Source organism: Primulina eburnea, chromosome 10, assembly GCF_022965805.1.
Source record: "Primulina eburnea isolate SZY01 chromosome 10, ASM2296580v1, whole genome shotgun sequence".
Classification (NCBI taxonomy): Eukaryota; Viridiplantae; Streptophyta; class Magnoliopsida; order Lamiales; family Gesneriaceae; genus Primulina; species Primulina eburnea.
Genome location: NC_133110.1, coordinates 37,411,273 through 37,428,646, shown reverse-complemented (window position 1 = coordinate 37,428,646; position 17,374 = coordinate 37,411,273). Strand labels below are relative to the sequence as shown.

Genomic DNA, 17,374 nt, shown 5'->3' with positions numbered 1-17,374 from the left:
CAGATCTCTCGTATGGCATGATTGTTGTGTCAAGGTTCATCGCAAAACTAGGAAGGTTACATTGGGAAGCTCTGAAGTGGATTACGAGATATTTGTAAGGTTCGCCAAACTTAGGACTGTTTTTTAGGAGACAAGATGAATCGTGCCAATCATTAGCTTCTTTTGTTGATTCAAACTATGTTGGAAACTTAGATACCATGAAGTCAGTAACTGGACTCATCTTCCCTTTATATATATGGAACTGCCATAGTAATTGGAAAGCTTCTCTTCATACCGTGGTTTCTTTGTCTACAACAGAACCGAAATACATAGCACTATCTGAAGGAGTTAAGAAGATAATATGGCTAAAAGTAGTTTTGGCATAGTTTGGAACTGAACAGAAGAGTCCATTGGTGCATTATGATAATCAAAGTACAATCCATCTTACAAAACATCTGGTATATCATGAAAGATGTAAACATATTGATGTCAAACTACACTTTGTGAGAGATGTTACCTCCTGGGGACATATTAAGGTGGAGAATATCTCGACTTCACAATCCTCCAGATATGATGACAAAGGCACTGCCACATGCTAAATTTAAGCATTGCTTGAACTTGGTTAGTGTCATGGCAAGTAACTAACCCAACAAGGGATAGGGACAGCTCGTTCCTTAGAAAAAGGATGGAGATTGTTGAGGTAATGTCACTCAAAAACCTTCTACTGAATTTAGCAAAAAAGACTGTGCCAAGAAGTCAGTTGGATTGCTACCGATGACTTGATGAAACTGCTGAGTAAATGAGAAGGGAATGACTGATTAGTGGATCAACAGGTGGGTTGTATAAATACATAAGAGTAGAGAAGAAGGAAGTTAATTCTTCAATATATTTGATACAAAACAAGTTTGAGATTCAAGAGAAAAAGAAGAGAGGGAAGGCATGGAAACTTGAACAAGAGATTTTACTTGTTCTTCCATGGATGTAGATCATTCGTGTCTGTACCAATAATTCGATTGTGCATCTATTTTTTCTTCATCGCTCGAGTGTTCTGGGTGGATTCATATAATGTTCAAATTCCATTGCTGAAGTGTTGATTCTTCTGGACTCCAAATAGTTCATCTGAGTATCTCATTGATTTGGATGAATTCTAAACAGAGATTTAAATATAAAAAAATAACAAAAAAAAAAAATCATAATGTAACTTTCAGACTTCCAAAAGAGAATATGTAAACTAATGTACTTGCTCATGTCTGGCTCTTGAATTTAATTGAGTTCACAAAAAAAAAAAAAAAAAAAGTTGACATGAGAGAGATCCTCATTCAAATGTTTAAATATTAGAAAAGCCTTTGACTAAATCAAAATTAAGAATGAATATGTGGCTTTAATCTATTTCCATTTTTCTTTAAATTTTTGAAACATATATTATACAACAATTCAAGCAATATTCCATATTAAACTAATCATTAATTATAAAATAATAACTGTTTTTCTAATTCAACATATTTAAAAAATCATCACACTTGATAGTAATTATTAATATAATAGTGAATGTCGATCGAGATTTCCCCCCATATATTGTTAATTATAGTTTTTAAATTCAGAATTATTTATGTAGCTTACTATATAATAACACGAGGACAAAGTAATTTAAGCGGAGAAACGTCATTATTATTATAAAAAAAATCAATCTAGACCCCCAAACGCATGCAATCCCAATATTATTTCATAGTCGCCCGAACGGTAAATCCCTCCAAAGATAGAACAAACGAGAAAAGAGTCAAATCCCCAAGAAAACAAATTGAAGAAAAATCAAGATTATTTTGATGGCAGGTTTGCAGAGATCAGCAGTATCATTCAGGAGACAAGGATCTTCGGGATTGGTATGGAACGACAAGCTGGATCAGCTCATTAATCAACAAAAGCAAGAGAACAATCATAAACCTGATCGAGTCGAAAATAAAAAGGACGCAGCCGTCCTAGGATTAAGGATCGAAAGGAACCGATCCACAGGAGGAGAAAAGGGTTTTCGTTCCGGAAAGGTGACTTCGGCCGTTGAGCCACCGTCTCCTAAGGTTTCTGCTTGTGGTTTCTGCGGCGCTTTTGGCAAACATGAAAAGAACCGCCGTCCGCGGCCACCGAGGTCCGGTAAGCGCGGGGCGTAATTTTTATATCAATAAGATGTAAAATATATATGGATCCACGAAATATATGCAATAAATATTATCAGTAATCCCACTCTGTATTATGAATCAGGACAGAAACTAGTTTCTTTTTTTCTTTTTTGCTTTCTTTCAAATACGTACATGGAATGATCTTGTGTTTGAATGATGCTTTGCTAGTTTCCATTTTGACTCTCATATATATATAATATATATATATATATATATATATATATATATATATATATATATATATATATATATATATATATATATATTTTCAAATGCAATAACAATGTATCACAAAATATGTGTGAACAAGAAATGAAGTGTCTTTGCAAGTTAGTTTTCATTAAATCATAAACTTGATATCTAATATTTTGGATGCTCACTAATTCTTTAGTGTGTTGATTTACCAATATTTTTTGAAGTCCATCATTCTATGCTAGGTAAGCGCTTATCCATAGACCTAAAGTTTTAGCTGTTAGTCAAGATGCAATTTATTTCCTTATATTTGCGATAGCGTATAGTGCACCTATTTGGGTACTAATGGGTCGGGCTGATAGGCTCTTGAGTCCGGGGAACCGCGTGTCTATCTGCTAGTGTTATCTCATAACCAGTAAAAGATCGGTCTTTTCATTTTTTCTATTATTGTCCATATCCCCAACATAAACAATATTATCTGTTAAGATTTGATATCACTATTTTATGGCACACCTAGCCAACCAATTCAAGTGGCGCAACATCACAGCTTGACGCACCATAATTTTTCAGGAGGTCGCTAATCTCAAAATACTACTCATACTTATTCATACTTAACCCAATATTAATATATCTTGGACTTTGATATTTCGTATCCTTTACAATGGAAGAAATATGCTACATGCCTACATGGCTATAAGTTTCGAACATATTCTCCTTCATCCTCTTCCAAATCGTCAATTTTAAGCTGTCACAAAACTTTCTTCAAAAAAAAACCTTCACATTTTATTATTTCAAATGGTGCTCTATATTCCATGCATAAATGTTGGACGAGATCAAATAGAATGTTAGTAATTACGGGTGCATTTGAATTGAGATATATGAAATCATCCATAATTTCATATTCACTTGATTGTTTTATTGATTTTATGTTGGGTTAAGTTTTATTATTTTTGCTAAATGTAATGGTAAATGAATATGGATTTAAAATACATCCAAAATTAATGTTAATTCAAATCTATTATCCAAATAATTTCCAAAATCAAATATATAGTTTCAAATCAAATTTCTCGATCCAAATCCAATCATTTTAAATAAAAAAAATTCGATCCAAATGTAAATTTAATGTATTTCTTTGGTTGATGATGATAATTATTTAAAAACTACTAAAATAATAAGTGGGAAATAGCCCTCATCCAAAGGAAACCTCAAAGTCAACATCAATAATTTGAATGTGGTACAAGTGGATGGTTTTCACATCCTCCCATATCTGGTAAAATACGTGCCAAGACACGAGTGAGAGTCAAATATGAGTAATCCTCATAATTTAAATTAAAAAATTTCAAATTTTATTTATAATTTTTAATAAAATATATATATTTTTGGCTTAAATTTTCAAACTTTTTAACAAGTCCCATGGTTTTTACACCGTTTGGGATCTGTAGCGCTCGATCACACACAATACACACACACACACACACACACACACACACACGTTGCATAAATATTCGGGGCTATGAATTTTGATGAACTTCACAAAACCAACGTATTTCATAGCAAAAAGTGGTAACAAAATGAAACAAGAAAATATCCGCTTGTAGTTCTAGAGTAAATGATAATAGCTGATGCCATATGAAGAATTCTTGAAACTTTATTAAAGAGTAGCGATAGTATCGAAACAAAAAGTTCAGAGCAATGTAGGTTTACACAGCACATCTGACTCCAAATTAACACGAGGCTCTCAAATAAAAGGAAGGAAGGAAGGCTTCACAGATATTTTCTAGCAAGAGCTCGAACTTTCGTGTCAAAGTGCGATGAAGTGATGCGACTCCCAGCAAGATAAAGGGGGTTGAGAATGGTCTGAAAATATCAACCACAGAAATCAGCAACTTCTTCATGCGAACAAATATCTCAGCACAGAAAATAGCAGCAATTATATGCCTTAACTTTACTCTGATTTTTTTTCTTGATTTTTGTAGTATAGAACAATGACAAGAAGCAATGAGCAGAGTCACTTGCAGTACTGGGAAAAAAATTAGCTACTTTCGTTTTTAGTGAAGAATTTTCTGAGCTACGACTACGAGTGGCTTTGGATGAAATTTGAGCGAGCTACCATAAAACTTCAATAGGAATATAAACGAGACTGCGGATAACTGAGTGCATAATAAAACTTGCCTTTATGTATAACTCGTGAACATCTTGGAAGAAGCTCTTAATCCCATCATCATTACGAGAATCGTGAAGCAGCATCAGACGAGTATGTACGAACATAATTGGTTAAGGAAAAAGATAAAGTGAATCAATGACACTTATCTAATGCATGACCAATATAAAGGCCTTGTATATTAAATTCAAGCATGTGTTGTCTGTCCCAACTTACAGGGCTTGTTAAAATATAAAACAAATTGATTGCGTAAGATCTCATTAGCTCAAAATGAGAAAGGTTGTAGCTTGAAAAGTTTAAGCATCAAAACTGACATTTTATTCATATTCGAGAGCCAGATCCGCTGCTCACCCCAGAATTTATACAATAATACAAGTATCATAATCATCCAAGATTTTTCAAAAAAAGATGCAAAGGATTGTATCAATGAAAACAAATCAAAGGATATGACCTGCAGTTACGTAGACAGACACGACCAAATCATCAAATCTGTCAATTGCTTTCAGAAACCTACTTCACAAAACAAAAAAGGGATGAATGAGTACCAACACCGCATATACAATCAATAAACACGTAAATTTTTCCAAATTAATCATGTAGGTTTCTCACATAGCACTTGTAGTCCACGCCACATCTTGAACAATGTCTAAAGCGGCATGTAATATGAATTGATGTTGATGAGCAGCGTCCTCTTTCTTCGGATCTCAAAATTTTTAGAATAAATCATATTGTACATTGCCAAAATGGCGAAAATGAAATTAAAAAGGAAAATATAAAATTTATGAGGGATTGAAAAGAATCATACTTTGGGAACTGTACCAACTTCGGCTTCGTAAATGGGGATATCATTTTTGCTTACTATCATGAAGCACGCAGTACTTGCCATCAATTTCTTCCTCTTCTGCTTCGTCTTCTATGAATTCAGCTTCTCTGTAAATCTGTTAACGAGTGGGCCTGCAAACATGGGCATGGCGAGTAATTTATAATATTGCGATCTGATAGGTGTATATATCTCTGCTGTATCTGCTATTTTATAATGGTAGAGCATATCAGAATAACTGTTGTGGTGTCACAATGTTACACCAAAAGTTCTTTGAATTTATTAGTAATCTCAACATGCTTCCAACTTCTCCCAAGTCCAAACTTTTCTCAATGGATCCCATCATGTTTCTTTCTATTGCTCCCATCAATTAGGTTTCTTGGACTGTTTTTGCGTTTCTACGGCTTTCAAAAACTAAAATCCATAACTCCAAGAACCTCAGTTATTCTCAACTTATCTCAACCATCTCTCAACTGCTTCAGATGGCCTTTTTCAGTTTCCTCTGTTCCCATAAGTCTCTGCATTCATTCTCTCAACAACAAAATTGCTTCTGCGTTGAAGAAATTAAATCCAGTCTAATCTAAAACCAAAAATATGTCAGCTTTCTTAATTCTCCCCCACCATGGTGTTGTTGGGTAAGCCATAGTTTGATTCAAACATCCATTTTATATCTCTAATTTTTGTAGCTTATACGTCCATTATTCTATGTTTATAAATATAATTTTTCTTTTATGTATTCATTCAACTATGGCACTATCAAAACGAGGATTACGCATATCTATTCATTTCACAAAATATTGGTAAAAACCTCAATTCAAAGATTCTTCATTTCGAAAGCTTGCCGAAACATACGAATTTTTATCAAATGCAAACGAAAACTCTTGATCACAAATCTGAAACTTAACAAACTATAATCCAAGTTCGAAAGCCATTTTTACACCGCAAATTGACTGTTCCCCCGATTAAAACATCCAATAGACTCATTGATGAATCCCTAAACAAAGAAACCACGAATTGAAAATTCACCTGAAATGCTTTGTCCGGGCCGGGTTTCGGGAGGAACCGGAGTCACTTCCCGGGTTGGCTTGTGAGAGTTAGGAGCCGTCTTCCCCAAAATTCAGCTGAAAACTGAAGAGGCAGCTGGAGTGGCTCTGCTCCATTTCCGAATTAGCTTTACTCGGCCTACAACAAACGTGGGCTTTGTATATGGCCCATATGTAAATTGGTCCACATCACCTTATTACTAAAATCTTTAAAACATTTAAATATGAATTAATTTTGTATACGTGAGACGGTCTCATAAATCGTATTTTATGAGACGGATCTTTTATCTAGATCATCCATGAAAAAATATTCGTTTTTATGCTAAGAGTATTACTTTTTATTGTGAATATCGGTAGGGTTGACCCGTATCACAGATAAAGATTCGTGAGACCGTCTTATAAGATACCTACTCCATAACAAAAACTGAAGTATTTTCCGCATAAGCCTTTGAAAAAAAAAAAACTAAAGAGAAACAATGATTATATTGACTTTGTGAATGGAAAAAAATGTATTTACAAAATATTTAATTTTATACAAAAAGGGAGAAGTGAAACAATATTATAAATTTGAACATAACCAAGTCTTTGCGTTTAATACAAACCAATATCGATGATATATGAGATGTCACATGCAAATATAATTATCATTGCATAACCAATCGTAATCATGGTTCGCCGGAACGGAATGGGAACAGTGGCCACCGTTCCAAAGTTCCAGGCCAAATCGTTTATTGTTTTGTAGCGGCGTTCTGCAACGTTTTACCGGTCGCATAACGGGAGAACGGAACCGGAACGGTGGCGTGGAACGGGTTGGTGTGGCGCGCATATGCGCCACATCTCGCGCCTTTGCGTGTGTTGGGCAGAAAGGAGGGCGCATATGCGCCCGGAAAGTCGCACATATGCATCCCCCAATCTGTAAAAAAAAAAAAACGTGTTTTAGGAATTATATATTGCATTGGCTAGGCTTTCTAATAATTTTCTTCTTTCCCTTATCATTCCATCGATTCAAGCCTTCTTCTCTCCAAGGTTTTCTGTCCCTCATCTTCTACCTCAAGCTCAAGGATTTTAGTTTATTGTTTAGATTTTCCTATCTCAATTTACAAGCTTCAAGGTAAGAAGTCTATATTCTTGAGTTGATAGAGGGTTTAAGAAATTGAAGGTAATTGATGGTTTCGTTGAGTTCTTTGATTGTTGGGAAGGATTAATGGTTGAATTCATGTCTTTTGTTGTAGGATTCCTTTCAAGAACATCTAAGCAATCATTTGGTTGGGTAGTAAGTAGAAAGTTCTCCTTGTGCTCACATGATGAATATATGTATATAAGTCATGTTTATTGATAATTAGCTCTTTTCATTGATATATATTTGCTCTTTTCATTGGTATATATTTTATCTATATATTGTCATATGTTCATTGTTCAAGGATTTTTATTGAATTCATTGATCAAGGAACTAATAATCTATTGTGCCTACCAAGTGTTTGTTTTATTGCTTCAATGAGGTTCCTTTGATTAAAGCCAAGGAATGATAGCTTTTGAATATGTAGAATGGCTCCAAAACCCGATATTGGTTGGGAGTTCGCTCACACCGTAGGTGATAATCGGAAGATAATAATATGCAAATTTTGTGGAAAAACCATAAACGGAGGAATTACGAGAATCAAAAAACATATTGCACTTGTTAGTGGAAATGTTCAGGCATGTTATAAAGCTCCCAAGGAAATATCATCGATGATCAGAAAACATCTTCAAAATTCAAAAACAAAAAGAAATATATTGAAAAAGAAAAAAGAACTTGGCTTAGAATCAATTCAACAAAGCGTTCATGGATTGGAAAGTGAAAGTAGTGGTGAAGACGCTTCAGAAGATATTGAAACTCAACAATTGCGAAAAGCGTTGAAAGAAAGTCGTAACACTAGAGCTTTCGAGGAAGATATGCGTAATCGATATGGTCAAGGTAAACAATATATATAATTTCATTAAATCATGTGTGTATGCAATTAATAATTTATTTTATATGTCTGATAGTAAATTTTTAATTATAGGGTTTATCGGTTCTAGTTCATCGTCTGGTTTGAATCCTGGTTTGAAAAAAGAGATGCATCGTAGCTTCAGTGTAAAAGAAAAATCTAAATTGTCATCAAAGGGGATTGACACTTTTATGTTTCCCTCAAAGCATAAGAGTATAAAAAATTGGTTTGGTGCGGAAAAATTTAAGGGAGTTGGAAAGGCTATTTCAAAATGGTTTATATATAATGCTATTCCATTCAACGCAGCAGATAGTGGACCATATTATCAATCTATGATTAATACCATTGCAGAAGCTGGACCTGGAATAAAAGGTCCATCGGGACGCCAAATTGGTGGGGTTTTTTTGGAAGAAGAGGTTGATGAGATAAATGGTTATCTAAATGCTTTGAAATCTAAATGGTCCAAGTATGGATGTACGATTATGTGCGATGGTTGGAGCACACGCAACAAGCATCCTATCATTAATTTTATGATTTACTGTGATCGTAATATGGTATTTCATAGTTCAGTTGATTGCACCAACAAATCAAAGACTGATGATTTCATTTTGTCTCTAATGAATAAAGTTATTGATGAGATTGGTGAAGAAAATATTGTGCAAGTGGTTACAGATAGTGAAGGTGCAATGAAGGCTGCATGTGCAAGATTGATGATGGAAAGACCCCATTTGTTTTGGTCCCCTTGTGCAGCACATTGTCTTGACCTCATTTTAGAAGATGTAGGTAAGATGCAAAATGTGAAAAAATGTATCGAGAAAGCCAAGCAAATCACAAGTTTCATCTATAATAGTGATAAAGTTGTGAATTTGATGAAAACATTTACCAACGATCGTGATTTGTTGAGACCAGGAATAACCCGCTTTGCTACAGAATTTATCTCAGTTGAAAGTCTTGTTCGGCATGCTTCAGATTTGAAGAGAATGTGCAATTCAACTGAGTGGGAAGAAATCAATAATACCAGTAGAAGAAGAAAAGAAGCCGAAAAAATTATAGGGATTATAATGGAAACAAGATTTTGGAAGAGAGCTCATGATATTTGTGCTGCAATGGAACCACTTGTAAAAGTTTTAAAGTTGGTTGATCAAGACAAAAAGCCAACAATGTCAATTATCTATGAAGCAATGGATAGAGCAAAATTGGCAATAAAAGAAAATACTAAAGACTGGCAATCATATTGGGATGTTATTGATAATCGGTGGTACAATCAATTACACCAACATTTGCATGATGCAGGTAATAATATAATTTATATGATTAAATATAAAATAAAGAGCATGTCATCAAAATCATTTATATCTTCCATATTCTAATTTGTGATTTTGTTTCTGATATTTCAGCGTATTTTCTAAATCCATTACTTCAGTATTCTGGAACTTGTGTTTATAATGACGAGGTCAGACAAGGAATAAAGGTTGTAATCAAGAGACTTGAACCAGACTTGAGTGCTCAAGCTTCGGCGATTAGTGAGCTATAAACATATACATACATACATATATATATATATATATATATATATATATATATATATATATTATGTATTAATTTTTCCTACAATATATTTCATATATAAATCGTAATAAATTTTTCATTTTTTCTTTTAGATTAAATTGTTCACGGAGCAGATAGGTGAATTTGGATCATCACTCGCAAAATTGGCAGTAAAAAAAAGTCTCCCAGGTTTATTATTTCTTATTTGAATTTAGATTTTAATATAAATCGTAAATTTAAAAATATATATATCTTATTATGTTATTTGTATCAGCTGAATGGTGGAATGACTATGGTGACGACGCTCCACACCTTAAAAAAATTGCAACAAAAGCTTTAAGCCAAACATGCTCATCTTCTGGGTGTGAGAGAAATTGGAGTACATGGTCTCTCATACACACAAAGCTTCGTAATCGTTTGGCTGTAGAGAAGCTACACAAATTAGTTTATGTTCATTATAACATGCGGCTCAGGGTACGAAACTTGATGTGTGGAAAAGAAGATGACGATTATTACAACCCTATAGACCTCAACCACATTTTTCATGATGATGATATCTTAAGCGAATGGATAAGGGATAATGAACAGCATGTTTTACAAGATGACGATTTGGCATGGCTAGATGAAGGAATTCAAAATATAGATGCTGAAGAAACCAACACAACCACTAGTGTTCAGAGTCGTGGAAAAAAGAAGAAACAGGCCCAAACGTCATCAAAGTTGAAATTAAAAGAAGTTATATCGAGAGATGATAGTGAAGATAATGATAAGAGTGGTGATAATGATGATACAGATGACGGAAATAATCAACAAGGACGTGGAAAATATAACAAATCACAAGATACAACAAATGATCAAAGTCATCAAGATGACCAACATATCGCAGGTATGACATGGGCAAAAGGAGATGAAAATTATTATGCAACACAAGATACTGATCATGGTTACCGTCCTGGAATTGAGGAACAACGTCGTTTCTTGGAAAGTTTATCAGAATTCTCTAGTGCTAGTGATAAAGAACATTCAGCTGATTCTACTCAACCATACATGGGTGTCGAAGAACATATAAGATGTCTTGGATTGGGGGGACATCGACAAATTCAAATGACAGATAATTATGGATCGATGAGTTACAATTGGGACTCTCAGCATGTTGGGTATGATCTGATTGGATATCAATCAGGTGGATATGGATATCAGGGTAATTATAATTCTACACACGATTTTTTTGATAGATCATTTGATTTTTCAACATCTGGTACACATAAAATTAGACATCGTGGATTTGATTATGGGTCGTCTCAGTATATTGGTGATAGATACAATGAATCTTCATCATCTATATGGCTGGTGTTGGACGTCATGGTCCCGAGTATAGATCTTCAAGTACAGCTGATAGTTCTACTGTGTATCGTGGATTCGGATACTATAATCGTCGTGACGAAACACTATTACATAATCAGTCATCCCATTCTAATGATCTTTCGTCATCTCAATCTAATAAATATCCCTATGGACAATCACGTCAATATCCAAATCTTCGAAATCAATTTAATCTACGAGATAGTGATGAAGAATATAACAATGATCTCGCTCCTCCGCGTCATTCTTCATGGTATTAGCTTTGGTATGTTATAATTTTTAGTGTGTATTTCTTATTGTGCTAATATTGTAAAATAGTTTTGTATTGATATATTAATTTGTAATAACTTCATATATTTTATTTTTTAGTATGATGTAATTTATATTTACATTTTTTTACCAATTTTTTGCATTTATTAATTTTTTTATACAACCGTTCCGCAACATAATATTGGAACTGGAACGGTAGTTGCCGTTCCAAGCACATGATCGTAATCATTGATTCAAATATGTAATATTCATGTTTGATCTCGTATAAAAAAAATCGAGTCGATAACCATACCACACCTAATCATAATCATTGATTCAACTATGTAAAATTCATGTTTGATCTCATGTATAAAAAAATCGAGTCGATAGCCGTATCACACTTGATGTTTCTTTATTGAGTATGTTTTTTATGAGACGCTCTCACGAATCTTTATCTGTGAGACGGGTCAATTTTATCGATATTCATAATAAAAAATAATACTCTTAGCATGAAAAATAATATTTTAATAAATGACCCAAGTCTCACAAAATACGTCTCATGATACAATCTCACATTTTTTGCCTTCTTTATTATTACTCTAGAAGTTGTCAACGGATGCTATTCACTTGTTTATAATATTTTCTGGCCACGACAAAGTGTGAGGCTTGAGTCCAAACTGCCACACACGACACGAGTGTCTGGTTGGTCCAATGGATGACATAGTCCCAAAATAAATATATTTTATTTCTCTAGGTCTAAAATGTATAACCAGATTATATATAGTTTTGATCATTTCATCTATTCTTTATCGATCTATCATCGTCATTAACTACATTAAATAATTTCAAAAAATAGAAACACATATAAACTTAAAACGGGAAAATATTTGCGAGCGTCGCATGCGACATGAATCTTCTCGAATCAAGTTTGATGGACGATTTCGGTTAGGATTAAGTTTACTAAAGATACCAAGTGGAAGGGATGTTACAACTCTTCCGTTTAAGCTAATACAAGTACAAAGTGGTCGGGCCACGGTTTTTATTAAAACATGGAATACAAAACACGAGCCAAAATGTCTTGCTACGTGCGAACTAAGGGGTAAAACGGAGAACAATGTACAACTTGTGGTCACTTAAGGTTGTACGACGGAGAGCTTGATCTGCTGCTGCGGTTGTTGCTGCACCAGATTCAACCTGGAGCAAGAACGTACCATCTCCTCAGCCAAGGGTACCATGGGGATGTTGTCGCAGTTGCAGATTTCGATCATGAAACCGTCGGGGTCGTGGAAGAAGAGCTGGTCCACGTATATCCCGCCTTCCTCCACTCTCTGCCGCACCCAATCAATCCCCATTTCCGTCAGCCTCTTCTCCACCATCGTCATGCTCTCACACTGTCCTAATCAATAAAGCTTTTCGTTTACTCTTTCACACAAATTGAATTTATCATTCTAAAACAAATTTCTTATAATTTTCTTGTTAAAAAATCATTTCCAATATGTCTACGTTAAAAAATCATTTCCAATTTGTAATTCAGATATAAATATTAAATCGATTTCGGATTATGTGCGTTAAAACTGAACCGACTGAAAAAACCGAAATTTCACTAAATTGATAATTTTGTTCATATTTTTATCTATATTATATAATTTTTTATTTGATATTTAGTGAATGAAAAATCATTTTGAATAATTTTTAGTTGATTGTTGTTATTTTAATTAATTTAGATTTATATTTAAATATTTTAGTAAGAAATAAACTAAAGCTAACCTATTATATTTTACCATATATTTATATTATTAATTTAAATAATGGTATGAAAACCAAATTAGAAAACTGAAGCCGATGAAAATAGTTCGGGTATAAGATTATATATTTTTAAAATCAAAAATTGAAATAAAAAACAAAAAAACCAAACTGAACCGATCAACATCGTCACACAAATACATCATATAACCTATATTTTTTGAACGGAGGGAGTATAAACTATGAAAGTGTTAATATAAAGTCCAACCATTCTCGTATATATATGTGATTCTGAAACCTTAAAAATCAAGATTTGTGGTACAAATCTGGCTTTTCTTATGAAATTTTGAGAAAACATGTAATTTTCAATTGAATATCCAAAGAATTTTACATGTATAACTACAATCACCTGGAAGGAAATGTGATTGTCCTTGGGATTAATCACAGTCTTCTTGCGAATATTTTCTGGATCTTCGGATTGCAGCAAATGTATCCCAATCCCATGACCAAACAACCTGAAAATCAAAGATATATACAAACAAGATTCTTTTTTTTTAAAAAAAATAAAACAAAAAAAAAAAACTTTGAAGAACATTACCAAGCCCCATCAAAGTTCAAAGATCCAGGCCTCCTGACTGGCACAAACCCAAGAAAATTCTGGTAGAAATTAATGGATTCCTCGACTGATGTGCAAACCAGAGAGATGTGATTCAAAGAAGATAGCTGCAATGGGTTGCTCTTGTTATCCTTCATCTTATCTTACTTCAAAAAATACCAAGAAATATTGCAAAATTAAATTAGTGGAATATTATATAAGTATAGAATAGAAAATGTATACGGGAGACTTAATAGGCGAAATGGGAGGTGATATCTCTGGACTTATATAGAAATTGGGAGAAGGGAAACTTGGATTCATGGCAGATTTTTATTTGGAAAAATGACAAATATTTGGTACTCGGACACGTAGGTTCCAACGTTTGGTGACTCGGATGGAGACATTTCATATTATAGAAATCCATATCCGCTACGTACTAATCAACCGTACACTCTACAAACGTTGATTTTTATTTTACATTAATTATCTACTATATCTTTGTAAAATCAAAAAAAAACTTTTAATAAATATCATCTTACATACTACTGAAATATAAAAATTCTTATAAATCGTGTTACTGTCAATTATATGAGTTAAATATCAAACTTGATCTCAATCATGAGAAAATATTATTTTTTATGTGAAAAATATTGTTTTTCACATCAATTTATATTACATATATAAATTTGTGATACAATCTCAGGTAAGAGTTATTTCTCCTGAAAATATGTACGGACAAGAGTATATGCTTAAGATTTAAAAATATATGCATGTGTGTGCTTAATATTTGGGCAAAAATTTGTGTGAGACGGTCTCATGAGTCGTATTTTGCGAGTCATATCTCTTATTTGGATCATCCATGAAAAATATTACTTTTTTTGCTATGAGTATTACTTTTTATTGTGAATATCGGTAAGGTTGACCAATCTCACAGATAAAGATTCGTGAGACTGTCTCACAAGAAATCAACTCTGAAGTAAAAAATTTTGATAAATTTAATCAAATTAAGTGACGTCTTTATCGAGAAGCTTTTTATCCTCTTTTGATTTGAAACAAAATATTGAGAAATATGAAATTAATAGTTGGACAACTAAACACGTAAAGCCAAACGATATTCACGGGATATTACGTACACAAGCCTTATCTTGGTAAATGATCCATTGTTGTTGTTTCCACGGACCGACAATAAAAACAAAATATAAATTTTTTTTTATTGTGAATAAAACTAATTTTTTTTTTTTTTACATGTTCATTGAAAAACTATAAAATTCAAGAGTACTGGATGGTAACAAATTTCTTCTTCCACTTAAAAAAATTCAGGAGTAGTCGTAAACCACTTTCCTCTTTCGTCGAGGTCGTATTCATTTATATTATTTTTGTAGTTTATGTTGGAACTCGATATTTCGTTTCAAACTTAAGATATTAATATCAAATGTTTTATATGCAGTTGATTTTGCATGTGTGTTTACTTTTTCCCAGTGCAAACATGCTAAGTCATCCATTAACATCAATGGTGGCACGAAATTAACATAAAAAAAGAAAGAAAGGAGAAGTAAAAACAGAGTTGTATGCATGATGAAAAGAGAAGGCTTTTAGCTGTAATTGAAAGACGAGGCACAACGCACATATCTTCGGTAAAAAGGGATAATGACGACTATGGGCCTTGGAATCACGATTAAAGAAGAAAATTCTAAATGTCGTGTTTGTTTGGCTTTTGTTTCAAAGGAGAAACAATCTAAATCGAGAAAAGATATATTTTTATGTTCTATTTGGCATAAAAATAACATTGAAATTAAATTCAAGTGAATTTTGAGCAGGTATGTGCTATATTTCAAAAGAGTACCCACATTGGGATGTTAAATGAGACATTATAGGAGAGAGAATGGCGTTCATATTTTCGCCCCTCTCCCCCCTTTTTTTAAAAAAAATTATTTTCAATTATTTTAATATTTATTTTCGAACGGGTTTTTTTGGATTTTTGTATCATTTTTTTAGCTTTTTAAATTAAATTCGAATTAAATTTTTTTAAATCCGAAAAAAAAAATTTAACGGCTAGTTAAAGACTAGTTTGAAATCATTTCTATAAATACCCACTAATTTGTACACATATTTTCATTTCAAGTCACTATACTCTCCAATTTTACTCTCTAACATTCTACCCATTTATTTTTTTGAAATTCCAAAACAATCTTATTTCCTATTCGAAATAGATGAAAATAATAAAACATTTTTTTTACAAATTTTAAGATGATTGAGTGGTCTGACCTATAAATAATTAGTTTTAATGTTAAAAGAAATGTGAGTGAAAGATATATGTTGTTATAATAAGTATGTGGCAGTGAACCCACGATTTTTGATGAGTTGACACTCACCATTGTGGATGTCCTAATAATCACGAAAATCCGTGTGCATAAATAATTTATTATATATGTAAGATAAATTAATATTTTATTTTTAAATTGAAAAAATAAATATGAAATATGTCATTTCTTTGTAATTGCATTATATATTTTATATAAATTGCAAAAAAGAGTCAAATAAAATGATTTTATATATGATTGAAAGTGTGAAATAGTCTCAGCCAGAATGGCCAGGCTTCCCTTATACACACACACACATGGGGTTGTTAAATTTTCTTTTCTTTTGTTGCGCGGGAGGTGTGTTCAATTTATATAATGGAGGCGTGAAGTTTGCTTGCCCGAGACAATGATCGAAGAAGATTACACTACCTCACCTTGTTTTGAAATATCGGATTTAAATCCAGCCAATTTGTAGGAATTGGCTCTTTTTTCTGCTCTGAAAATACAAAAAACTAATCTTTTTTGGAAGTGTTGTGCTTGTCGAAAAGGATAGGTATATCTCCCTACACTCCTGTCGGTATTAAAATTCGCATTTGAAAACAATATTTGAAACTGCTGCACATGTTCCTTCCAAACTCGACACTTTCGCCGGCGAGAGCGAAATCATGTTTCCAAGACGTTAACTTGGTGTCGTATTTGTTGGAGCCTTGATTTCAGGTCATATATCATGTCAAAAGCTGTTCTAAAGATAATGGAATACTTCAACTCGCCCTTTCCCCAGCTGGCTTTCTTTCTGCAATTCATACCACTGTAAGTCGAGTTACTCCATTTCCAAGCATCCATTGAACGCTCTTGTTTTCTTTATTCTTGCTATTAATTTTTGCAGATTCATTCGAGATTTCGAATATGACGCATCACATATAACAGATACAGCTCTTTTGGCCGCTTTGATTCATGCTACTTATAGCATGCTGTTGTATGCATATATGTCTATTAAATTTCTGAATTTGCTTAGTAACTTAAACCTATAAATAGCTCAGAACCTTCTTTACCTTCGAGAAAATTTCCCTTACAGCAGAAATTTTGTATCCTTTTCTTAGAACCGGATACAGTATCTGCATTTGCTCTGCTAAAGAATTATTCAGATTTCCAAAAGTGGAAAAACTTAATATTTACCAGAGATAACATAAGAACACGTGATCACTAATCTGATACATGCATTTTCTAATCAGGTTGATACCAAA

At 33.1% G+C, this 17,374-nt stretch overlaps 3 protein-coding genes across 4 annotated transcripts; 1 reads left to right on the top strand and 2 right to left on the bottom strand.

The window, feature by feature from the left end:
• Positions 1 to 3,972: 3,972 nt before the first annotated feature.
• On the bottom strand, positions 3,973 to 6,503 carry LOC140803460 (uncharacterized). Of its 2 annotated transcripts, none has more exons than XM_073159349.1 (6): positions 6,350 to 6,503; positions 5,309 to 5,457; positions 5,113 to 5,198; positions 4,953 to 5,016; positions 4,515 to 4,601; positions 3,973 to 4,199 (listed from the first exon to the last, which is right to left on the bottom strand). In XM_073159349.1, exons 2-6 carry the CDS (start codon positions 5,387 to 5,389, stop codon positions 4,107 to 4,109), a joined length of 411 nt encoding a protein of 136 aa, XP_073015450.1. In that variant the 5' UTR covers positions 5,390 to 5,457; positions 6,350 to 6,503; the 3' UTR covers positions 3,973 to 4,106. The 2 variants fall into 2 exon arrangements, with proteins under 2 accessions (XP_073015450.1, XP_073015451.1); XM_073159350.1 differs by having other exon boundaries at positions 4,953 to 5,013.
• Positions 6,504 to 7,737: 1,234 nt separating this feature from the next.
• Positions 7,738 to 11,671, top strand: LOC140802913 (uncharacterized). Its single transcript, XM_073158525.1, has 5 exons — positions 7,738 to 8,320; positions 8,409 to 9,626; positions 9,731 to 9,804; positions 9,995 to 10,070; positions 10,156 to 11,671. The coding sequence occupies exons 1-5, from the start codon at positions 7,912 to 7,914 to the stop codon at positions 11,517 to 11,519; spliced, it is 3,141 nt and encodes a 1,046-aa protein (XP_073014626.1). The 5' UTR covers positions 7,738 to 7,911; the 3' UTR covers positions 11,520 to 11,671.
• Positions 11,672 to 12,419: 748 nt separating this feature from the next.
• On the bottom strand, positions 12,420 to 14,101 carry LOC140803958 (glyoxylase I 4-like). Its single transcript, XM_073159801.1, has 3 exons — positions 13,834 to 14,101; positions 13,645 to 13,750; positions 12,420 to 12,883 (listed from the first exon to the last, which is right to left on the bottom strand). Exons 1-3 carry the CDS (start codon positions 13,986 to 13,988, stop codon positions 12,626 to 12,628), a joined length of 519 nt encoding a protein of 172 aa, XP_073015902.1. The 5' UTR covers positions 13,989 to 14,101; the 3' UTR covers positions 12,420 to 12,625.
• Positions 14,102 to 17,374: the final 3,273 nt, after the last annotated feature.